We start from the raw sequence: 12,119 nt of genomic DNA on the forward strand, positions 1-12,119 counted from the left end.
GATCGTATCGATGATCGAGTGCAGGACATTGATGAGCTGTTGTACAAGCTGGAGTCGGACAAACGGCAGGTGGAGGTAATGATATAAATTATATGGATACACCCACACGCCATCTGTCTTTCCTTCTCTCTTCATCCCCTTACATCTCATGTTATATAGTTTGGCTATGAAATGATCAGTTGGTGGTAAGGCCATTGGGATTTGTCATGTTTGATAAAAATATATCCATTGCCTTTTTTAAGATTTTCAATTAAATTGAAGTTGTAATTCAAAGCACTAGTCCACAAAGAAGAGGTTTGATTGATTCTGGATGTTTTCTTAGTTTAAATGAAACCTCTAAACAATCAAAGGTTTATTTATTCTCCAGATAGTTTTGTATGTGTTAAGTAATAAAATAGGCTCAGGCATGTTGTGTCTGCGCAATACACAACAGTCTCCTGTGAAGGTATTTGAATTGAAAGACCAGTTATTTTGTTTAATAAATATTAAAGATATTTGGGTTTGAGATCAAAAGATGAATATAAGATGATTGATTTAATTTCCTAATCTTTATATCTATAATTTAATATCTATATACTTTTAGTGACAGACCCCCCCATGTTCTGGGTGAGAAAAAGAATAGGAACTGAGAGTCTTACAGTAAAAACCATAAAAAAATGTTCACACATTTTATTCGCAAGAAATTCATCAAACATGCAACCATCATTCTGTTGCAATATCATCATTCTGTTGCGTTCTTTGGTCTGTCAATTGACCTGGCCAGTGTAAAAAAAATGGTTCTTCTGATGAATGTTTTAGGTCATTGTTTTGCTGCCTGATGAAGTTCCTCCCAATTAGATTGGATTTATTTCTCTGTAAATTGTCAGCCAGATTGTTTGTGTACGTTTTTGAAAATCATTTTGCTGTTACTATCATGAGTTACATCATCAAAAAAAAAAGATTACTGAGCTTGTACAACTATGCAAGCCCAAGTCTCCACTGTGTATGTGTATGTGTCTCCGCTTGTATGTTTTGGATCCTGTGCAGATCTTTTTTTCTCTCCAAACTTTGGCCTTTCCATCGTTTTTGGTAGAGGTAAATCTTGTTTACAGACCTTTTGTGATGAATATGCAATCAGATTTACAATGGTTAAATGTACTTCTTTGGTAATTCTATACTGACTTTTGATACATACTGCTGAAATATGGTTTGCAGCTTGTGTTATGGCCTCAGAATTTCTGCCAACCCTGTCCTGAGTTTGATGGTGATTGATCATTGTTTGTGGGTTTTTTCTTCAAAGCTCCCACATTGTTTCTATCATCAACTGCTGTTGTTGTTTTTCTTGGATTTGTTTGTATATTATACCAGTTGTTTCTTCTTATTTTAGGATATTCGAATATGTTGTGTTGGCTGTATATGCCTGAATACTTATGCAGTGGCTCAGATCTCTTATCCCACTTCAAGGCTTTCTTTTGTCCCAAAGACAGCTTTCTGGTCTTCATGTTGGTTTATCCTTTTTTTGTTGACCATTAGAGCTTTGAATTCTTTACACAATAGATCTAACAGGGCAAACCTGGGCAACAAGAAACATATGTCAATCATACATTATACATTTTTCACTTGAAAAGTGGTTGGGTTCAAACCTACATTTCTGGCTGTAAATATCTTGAAAGCTGGAATCTGTCCTCATGCTCATCTTTTGATCTCAAGCCCTAATTTTCTTCAGTGTGCAGCATGAATAATAGAATTGGTCTTGTTGTTTCAATACTTTCAGAGGATACTGTTTGTGTGTGTGAGTGTATGAATTGCTTTATTATTTTGAATGGTTTCAAATCATAAACTAGGGATATGGACAAAATATGTATAAAAAATTGACATCTATTTAATCTCAATCTAGCACAGTACTGTACATGTTTGATTCGTACATCCTGTTGTGTATGCCATGTGCAGGATAAGGTGGATCAGCTGAAACAAGAGGTGCGCTTGCAATATCAGAAAATGCAACAGCTCCTGGACGAGGACCTGGGGAAGGCTCTGAATGTGCTGGAGAAGTCACGATCGAAGTTCTGCCAGGAAAACTCCAGACAGGTCTTGCAGCTAAATGAGCGACGCCAGGAGGCCAAGAAGATGCTCAGCTCTGTCCAGGTCTTGTTTGACAAGGCAGAGAATATCAACTTCATGAAGGTGAGGCATCCTTTTTTTTTTTTTTCTTTCCCTCAACCCCCACCATCTTTTTTTCCCTTATCTGTCTGTCTTGCTTGCTATGTGCTGTAAATCTCCCCCGCAGACGCCAACGCCCACATGCTCACATTCACTCACATAAATGCACAGTGTGAATGTGGCCATACCTGTGAGAAATACTTCAGTGCAGTGCGTTTGTCAAAAGATCTGAGCTTCCAGATTTCCCAAGCTCATAGGCACTGTGGCAGGAAGAAAAGCTGCTTTAAGCCTTTTTTTCTGTTTCTTTCTATTTCCAGAACACAAAACCTGTAAAGATCCTCCTGGATAGGTAAGATAGACATGATATAATATGTTAAAAAATGGCAAAAACTGTGGGATTGAAACACGATGATAAATATTTGAATTCTTTCTCTTCCCAGATCTCAGACATCTATAGACAGCGCACTACCTCCCTACAATGCAGGTCATCTTAACTCTAAAGTCTTTCTCGCTGAGATTTCTAAAAAGGAGAAGAACCTACGCAAAGTGCTGGAAGGTATTATCGCTGAAGCCATGATTTTTTTTTTAGAAACCGCTTTGAGCTGTGAGTTCAGTTCTGATCTTGTATGTCTTGTGTCCAGCACCCTTCGCCACCCCTGCACACTTTTTCCAGAGCGTTCCTGTCTACCAATGCAGAGTGAGCAGCACAGGACCGGAAAAGCGCAAGCACTCGGCTGCGTTTCCAGAGAGCAGCGCAAACTTCATGGAATCCTCCTCGGGTCCTGTGAACAAGCAGCAGTTCCTGGCTCCAAGTACCAGCTCTGATGAAGGGCCATCTGTGGCCTCCTGCAGCTCTGCCCGACACATTGTAAGCCTGAACAGTGGTGGTGCAGAAGTGAGTGATGTTCAGCCTGTCCATCATTCCAGCTCAGTGTTCAGTCCCGCCCACTACCCTAGCTCTGGCTCCACCCAACAGGCTATGCTGCCACAGTACAATGGGCGTAAGATTCTTATGTGTACAGTGGACAACTGCTACTGCTCCAGCATGCCTTCTGTATCTGGACATCATGGCCACCCGTCCTATTCGCGCTCACCCTCTTTTGCGTGGGCACAGGAGTTCTCACACCCGATGCCTCCCCCAGCACCCTCCATGTCCCAGCCAATGCAGAACATCTCAGTACGCGGAAACTGGATTGGTACCTCACAAAGCCACAGGCACCCTGACTTCTACAGCCTTTATGGAGAACCTTCTGCTAAACACTATGTCACCAGTTAACTATTCTTTCTTTTTCTTTTCTTTTTTCTTTCGTTCTCTTTCGCTTTAATTTCCTTTCAGTTTCTCACTCTTTATTTTGTCTCAAGTAAAACAACCGTTGCATTCGAATGGCACTTTATCTCATGTTATATTAGTCGAGATAAACCTTGCAGTCCTTCCAACCACATATCTTCCTTCTCAACTTCATAAAATCTCTGTCTGCCGCAGTCTTTTTTTTTTCTTTCAGGGAAACTGTGCCTGTGCTTTTAAAATTGAAAACAGGTCTGGGATAATTGCAGATGTTGCTGACCTTAAAACATTAGCTTTTGCATAGGGCCAATATTTTAGGCCCTTCCTTTGCCCTATCTTCTGATGTCTGAGGAGGAGGAAGAAGAGGTTGAGGAAACATTTTTATATGATAAATTTGGTCTGTTATTCAGTATGTAACTGAGGGGAAACAACTCATTTACTGCATCAATATCATGCCTAATCTGGGAAAGATGGGTAAAAGATTTAGAAAAATTAAGAACCATACCATGACTAGTTGCCCAAGGTCTAAACCATGTGTAACATGAAACAAGCTGGGATCGAGCTTTTATGTTAATGCCTAAGAGGTCACAGGATCTAGTATAATGTTTACAATTACATATTAGTATTTTTATGACTGTGTCTTAATTCCATTTAGGAAGATTCACCCCAAAGGAAACAAACAGCATAATTACAAACTCGAATGCTAGTTATAATTCTGGAAGGCTCCATGAGCACCTCTCACATGTTCCACACGTCCTTTCCGTGACTTCTCTGAAACTTGATTGCTACTGCACCTAAACTAATCTTTCCTGGACTCTGCTTTCTGTTGAGTATGGTAACTTCCTGAATCAAAGCACATGAAAGGCATGTTCACGACGATCAGCAAATGCACTCAATATTTACTCGTGGATCAATTCTATGGAAATGACCTTCCTCTTTAAAAAAATCTTTGTCAGCTCCAGCGGAACCAGTGAGCTTTTGCGTTCACTGCACAGTGCTGATTGTCAGGAACATGCTGAAAATCTGTTGACTTCCTGTTTTGGGACTTTAAGCAGTCCAAAAAGATTTTTTCCATGAACTCCAAGGGTCTATGCTGAGCCTGAATAGAAAACAGTTATTGACTTTTTTCCCCACATATTTTTTACAAGGAAACAATGGACTACTGAACCTCTATAATTTGCTTCATTGTGCTTTAAAAAGTATTAAATGTTGGTTTTAAAACACACACAGAACAGTCTTTTTGTATATATTTTGTGCAACACAAAAGTGTAGCTCTAAAAAAATAAACTGCAGTTAATGGAGTCAGATTTTGTGGGGGTTTTCTTTCCTGGAATACATTTTCCAGGATAAAAAAAATCCTTGAATACAGTTTTAACTTGGCTAAAATGATGGTATAGATAAGAAGATACAGTAAGTACACACATGGAACTTTAAAGATCATCATGTACAGTCAAGTTACATTTGGGTAATATTTTGTTTGGGTTCAATAAATCTTTTTTGGACAATAATAGTTAGTGTCATATATAAATTATTATAATCTAGTCCACTAACCTTTATAACAGTGCTAATGTGATCCTAAAAGGATGCCACTAATGCCTTGAAATCCTGTGGTCCTTATTCCACTTTGATACAGATTGTGTTCGGTATTTAGCGAGTGATCATTAGCATCTATTTTAGTGTTTCGCTTGCTGTTCCAGATAATCTCACTAATTTTCCATGGGATCCCAGTGTTCTATCTTGCTCATCACACACTGATTTGGCCCTGTGCCTTCTACAGTATCAGTATTACAGAGTGTAGGTGGGTCAGTGTTGTTCTGCTTAGATATGAAGCACAAAATGACACTTAAGAGACTGTCTAACACACTGATCCTCTATGTTAAAGTTATATTCATCCAAATCTCCAACATAATGCAATTGTGCAAAAAGGAACTGCAGTTTTTTGGACCATTTATTTTGTTAGGGACGCTTAAATTCTCACTACTGATTATTAATTCAATAATTGGTACTCTATCTACCATGAGAAAGCATTTTCAGAATATTCTTATTTTAGGCTAACATTATCTTCTTGACTACAACATATTTCTTTTTGTGGTCAGAGATGTTCATATTGTCTCCTTATAATAACTTTTCTAGAGCAAACAATGAAATGTCGATTGGTTAAAAAAAGAATCATCTAATGCCGTTCATGATTCTAATAATTCATAAGTCTTCTATTGAGACGTTATAAAAGATTTATACTACATTTCAACATAGATTAAACCAGAAATCCTGCTCAATGAACTGATGATCTTTCCAAAGATTCATTACAATAGGTTGGGGGCTTATGTTTGAGCAACAGTTAATCATTTGTCAGTCAGTTGAATTATTTGTTTATGCTTTGGGAATATAGAGTTACTGTTTGTTGAGCTTTATGAGGTGAGACTGGAATATCTGGTTGTATAAAATGGCACAGCTCATGATTGGCATCACACCAACAACATATTGGGATGCCATTGGAAACATTGTTTTTTAGAATGCAGCACAATAGCAGGGATGGCTCATCACAGATCCCACAGACCTGTCCTGGCTTTCCTGTGCTGTCAGCTTCAGAAGTGCTGACGACGGTTGCAGGTTGCCTTGTGATACGTCATGTCACATGGAACGCGTCCCGGTTACAGCACGGTGGAATTTGGGGGGGGGGGGGGGGGTGAGAGAGAGGCAGTACCAAGAAGATGGAGAAGGGAGGAGAAAGGGAAAGTCATCAGTCTCCAAGAGAATCTCATCATTTATTTATGGAGTGTAACGTTCCTGCCCTTCTCCTCCCACTGCCCTTCACATCTGCACTCATTACAAACACACACACACACACACACACACACACACACACACACACACACACACACCACCACCTACACAATGTGACCAATTAAAGATCAGAACAAAATTCATCTTCTCTTTTCTTTTTTCTCTCCTCTCTGCTTGATGTGGGTGGACACACCATATGCTCTAAGTATTCTACAATGGCTTTGTTTTTCATAGCTCCACTGTCCCATGATTCTAATCGTGCTGGCTGCTCAAGGAGACCGACTACAGCCCGTGGGAGGACTCTGGCCTCCAGAAGGATTGATTGCAAAACACAACCGAGGCTTCTCTATGCATGTGATCACTGGTCATATTTCACAAGGAGAAATCTGGAGAGAACAGATAATGTCCTTTAGGACCCTTAAAACCTCTTCTACCCCGAGTCCAGATCAAACTATACAAACTGCTGCCTTTTCCTTGTTGTTTTTTTTTGTTTTGTTTGGGTGTAGACGTGTTATCAACATAAGAGAACGCTTAAAGAAGACGGAAGAGAGAGAACGATAAATGTGTAGATGCATTGGTAGAACAGCTGCAGGGCCTTTTGCCCTGTTTCTGCCATCACAGGCTTTGAAAGACTCTCTGCTGTCCAGTGCACTGTAGCCCTAATTCACACAATAAGCAAGTCTGCCGCAGTGTTTTAGTCCTGCTCAGGGCTGGATGAAGTGTCACATGTGACGGCTGATCAGATTAAAGAGAATTTGCTATGAGCTCTCCCCTCCTTTAACATGCATTATTAAACCATGTCTGCAACTGTATGCAACCTTCTTTTCCAACTCAGATATCTGTTTGGGGGAGGGCTATTGTTTTTCTAATGTAGCTCTCTAGAAGGTTTTATAGTTTCATGCATGCTACATCGAAGTTCAAGGTCTTTTGGTTATCTAATGGATCTATGTGTGATTGGAAGATGGTGTGGTTTATATAGTAAGAAATTACTGCCTGCCTTTTCTTTGTCACTGAGTATTCACACAGTGCATATGGCAAACAGGGACATAATACATTATTATTATTATTATTATTATATTATTATTATTATCGCTGGATTTGTGAATGTTAAGATTTAGCAATACTCCCTGGAGAATCCAGAACGATTTATATTCATTCCACCACCACTGTCTCATGGTCTTAAGTCATAGTTCAGGGACCATCTTTGTTTATTAATATGACTAAGTATAGCAGTCATGTATAATAAAATATGACTAAGTAGCATAAATCAACACCTGCTGTTTCCATTTCTATCACTGCACGCCCTAGAGACTAAGCGTATTATTTTGCTTTTTTATAGCAGTAAGTATTATTTATTGCAATACATTATTCAGTAACTACACGCTTAAACATTGTGTTATTAGAATTGTAATTGGAAATTCTGAACAGAAAAAGAAAATCTTTTGATGCTTTCTACAGGAAAGTATGAATCCCTTAGTATGAATTTCGGAAACACAGGGATGGCGAAGGCACTGATTCTTACAGCACCCATACACTAGAGCACTATGCTACTAACCTGCTGGCTAATGTCATCATACTCTTCATATTCCCTTCAAACTTACTGCCTCACTGTGACTAAGCAAAGAGGAAAACTAAACATAGTCATCCATCCTAATTTTAACATGTTGTCAGCACCTTCCATGTTCAAAAATATTTTTTTTCATGTAGAATTATATCTATTTTTTGCTATCCAGCACAATATGACTCCAATCCCTAAATCCAGGGAGGATAATCCAAAATCCCACTTAAACCTTTGAGAAGAAGCTACAGGGACATGTGGGTAATTTCTTGGACATGAGAGCTGGGCTACTGAGTTCTAAGAAATGCAGGGTGGTAATAGTGAAACCTTCAAATTCGAGTTCAGAAGCTTTGTAACGGCTTCAAGGCCTTTATAAGCAAAAAATGTATTTATCATAAAACTTTAATAAAGATCATTAATAAGATTTTTTTGAATAATATAATGCTTTCCTATGAAACATTAGATTATGTTCAGTATAACCAATATATTTTTGATGAACCTGTACTATTGTAAGAAGAGTTGAATAGGTTTATTATAGCACATTTTGTATGTTCTACTGTTATAAAGCTCATAGACAACACTGCCTTGGAGAATCATTACACTAAATTCCCAGACCTCTACGTTAATAATTCTGAAAGGTGCTGAGAAGAGCTCATTAAACAAATAGAGCAGCCAGAGCAGCAGTTTTCCGCCCATTCTCTAGTTGCTTGTTACAGGAATATAAAACCAGTGGTTCTCTGCAATATTTGGAAGCCTGAATCATCCCACACTCTGTATGTGTCTTTGATTAGACTCTGGCTTTCGGAAACAGAAGTGCCATAGTGACATAGTGTGGAGCGGGTAAATGTGTAGAGCTCAGAGGCAGCTAATGCAAACAGCAGCTGCACAACAGCTGAGAGGCTGTCTCCCAGCAGAGCAGCAGTGGTAAAACACACCTTCATGGGGCCCCTGCACTGGGGCATTTGCACACACACATATATACACACACACAGCTGTCATAGAAACACAGCTGTCAAATGCAGCTAGCTGCGCCCTGTGAACATACTTGACATAAACATAACAATGTGGTGACGCACTGACAAGTTGACACCAAAGAATAGTCACTTACACACACAAACAGGATTTGATTCCGCTCGTATTAAGCTGACCCCAAAAAGGTTTCAATAAATAAATCTCAATATATATATATATATATATATATATATATATATATATATATATATATATATATATATATATATATATATATATATATATATATATATATATATATATATATAAAATGTCGCAATGCAGAAATACAACATGGGTTCAGTATTGTGCCACATCTGTAGGTTTTACTGTAACTTTTTCCAGACTGACTTCCCTTTCCCGTATTTCCCAGATACATCATCATCATGACTCAGACTGAGTCAGGAAGTTAACGCCGAGTGACTAGACAAAATGAGCAGAAAACCAGACTCTAAAAGCAATTATTCAGTATGTGCTGTGTTAAAGTTATATACAGAGAATATAGTGAACTTATTCAAACAGACTTAAAAATGCGTTATGTTGTCAACCCTGGGTGGGAGTCTCAGTAGACTAATTATCTTTCCTGTTCCCTGATGTTTGACTCTGGAAAGTCGGCGTAGGTTTCCTTGGCTACACAAACCTTACTTCGATTCCTTGATCAGGCGTCATCACAACCTGACACAGAATGAATTCCACACTTCCATAACATTAAAACAACCCAGCTAATATTATCACGTTCATTCTGGTGCCAATAAAACCCCTTGAGATATGACCTTTACAGGACCCCTGAAGGTATGCTGTGATATCTGGCACCAATACTTTAGCAACAGATTTTGAAGACCTCTAAGATGTGAGGTGAGACCTCCATGAATCAGAGATGTTTGTTTACCACATTCTGTCATAAGTTGTTGCCTTAACCTCCAAATTTCTCAAACCGATCGAGCGTTTGTGAGATGTGCTGAACAAACCATTCCTAGACCTTTTTTTTCTCAGTATATGGCAGGGTGCAAAATCTTGTTCAAAAAGCTGTACCATGTCAGGAAATAGTGTTGCCAAAAAGAGGTGTGCTTGCTCTGCAACAATATTTAGTGGTATGTGTCAAAATAACATTAACAAGAGAGCCAGGACCCACGGTTCCTCAGAAGAACATTGGCATTAACTTGCTTTCTTTTCATAGTGCGTCCTGGTGCCATCTCTTCCACTATTTATGTGACACATGAAGAAAACATGATTCATCAGGCCATGCCATGTTCTTCTTGTGCTCCATGGTTCATGATGTCATTGCTAATGTCTTGCTGCTGGGTACAGAACACCTTCAGAGGTGTTTGTGGTGTCCTCGATGAGTCAGATCTGTTTTGGTGGGATAAAGGAGACCTACACTATATTCAGCAGATGGTTTTAATATTATGCATAATGGATGTATGGTCAAATTTAATGTCGACTCCTAATCACCACAGACCCATACGTAGTTCTTTCCCAAGGTGTTGTCACAAAGTAGGAGGCACATAATTACACAAGATGTCTTTGTATGGTGTAGCATTACAATTTCTGTAAACTGGAACAAAGAGGTCCAAACATGTTTCTGCTTGACAATGCCATAGCCCAAAGTGAGCTTTATTAAGAAATGGTCTGCCAAGAGTTCTGATCTCCACCCTACTAAAAACCTATGGGCAAAAATGGAATGACTGTGCCCCAGAGTTCCTCACCCAAAATCAGTGATGGACCTCACTACTGATCATTTAGCTCCAAAATCTAGTGAAAATATGTTTGATGGGCTGGTCAACATACCTATAATGTATGCTTGTGAGTGAAATGAGTAAAATCTAAAGATCTGAAAACCAATTGTTTTGCAAATATAAAATTTATTGAAATTTAAATGAATTATTTAAAATGAATTTCAATGAGGAAACATGGAAGATATAGTTATATATAATATAGTAATAATAAAATAATAATATAATAATTAAATATATATAATTATATATAATATAGTTGCAATAATAACAATAACAAAGTATTTTAAACAAGTGCATTAACAGAAATTTTAAAACTGTGCAAATATGACTTTTAGCGTAACTTCTTAGTCGTGGTCTCTTTTTTTTCCTTTGTATTTATACATTGTGTTGTATGTATATTGTTTACTATATTATGTCTATTCTTTTATATATGTTTGCATTTCTTTTTCTTTGCGGCTGTAACAGAGAAATTTCCCCACTGTGGGATGAATAAAGGTATATCTTATTGCTTCTGGTCAGTCTGAAATGAAAAAAAGGTTAACTAATCTATGTGAAAATCTTGTGTTTGGTGTAGGTAAATGCTTTTTCATCACAGGCCCGACTTACATCTGAGAGTGTGTGGGCTGCATTCAATTTTAACAGCCTCCTACACCTTTTCCTAAAACTAAAGCAAACCAACATTTGGTATGATACAAGGTCTAACACAGAAAGGAATAACGACGACATTCTCATTTCTAAATGATGCAAAACAAACACATTTACAGAGTGGAAAAACAACAACGATACTGTATAATCATCCTATTTTGCAGTAAATAAAAAAAAAAATAAAAATAAAACAACTTCCAAATCACATTTGTTGTTCTTTCAATATGTTTATTATGCTGATATTTCTGTCTTCTAGAAAGTGTTCCATAAAATAATCTGTAAAATCATTGATCATTACAATCATTTAAAATGGACTATAGAATAAAGGAAAACAATAGAATAAAGAAAAACAAAGTACAGTAACAGGATATATGTATGTACCGCCATAAACCTTTACCGTATTCTGACACACTGAGGCCTGAGGAAAAGAAATGTTCATAAAAATACTACAAAAAAACAAAAACAAGCATGTCAGATCTTCTGTTTTCTCTGGTGGTTTTTAGATTGGACACATTCATGCACAAAGTACCGCTTCACTGCCACAACCAGATGCTTAAGCCTACTAAACCTGTTACAAGGGCACCTGTCACTTTCATTTATGTCCTGTCCTAAGTGAGAGGTGACTGTTCTTCCCACATTCTGGCTTTTACTAATGTTTGTTTATCATTAACCAAAAAAAAAAAAAAAAAAAAATATATATATATATATAAATTGGACAAAATAAAATATTGGAAAGTGGTCTTTGGAATTTAACACGACAAAATAAAATAAAATAAAAAAAATAGTTATAAACATGAAATAATTAAAAGGACTAATCATTTGAGTATGTATGCCAGACAACATCTCTTTGACATCAGATCAGAAATAATCAAGCGCTCTGTAAAACTAGTTTTCTCTCATTCTATGTGCACACATACGTGCACACACATGCACATACATTTTTGATAGTTCGTAGCACATC

The 12,119-nt window shown here is 37.7% G+C and overlaps 1 protein-coding gene across 1 annotated transcript in view; it reads left to right on the forward strand.

Moving 5' to 3' along the window:
- Window positions 1–4,725, forward strand: part of trim8a (tripartite motif containing 8a) — a 14,662-nt gene extending 9,937 nt beyond the window's left edge. Inside the window, exons 2-6 of the mRNA XM_083540003.1 lie at window positions 1–75; window positions 1,930–2,163; window positions 2,457–2,488; window positions 2,580–2,695; window positions 2,781–4,725. The exon at window positions 1–75 is cut by the window's left edge and continues 21 nt beyond it. Coding sequence (XP_083396129.1) covers window positions 1–75; window positions 1,930–2,163; window positions 2,457–2,488; window positions 2,580–2,695; window positions 2,781–3,415 — 1,092 coding nt within the window. The 3' untranslated portion in view covers window positions 3,416–4,725. The remainder of the gene's footprint in view (window positions 76–1,929; window positions 2,164–2,456; window positions 2,489–2,579; window positions 2,696–2,780) is intronic.
- The last annotated feature ends 7,394 nt before the right edge of the window (window positions 4,726–12,119 follow it).

This window comes from Silurus aristotelis (genome assembly GCF_946808225.1).
Source record: "Silurus aristotelis genome assembly, chromosome: 4".
NCBI lineage: Eukaryota > Metazoa > Chordata > Actinopteri > Siluriformes > Siluridae > Silurus > Silurus aristotelis.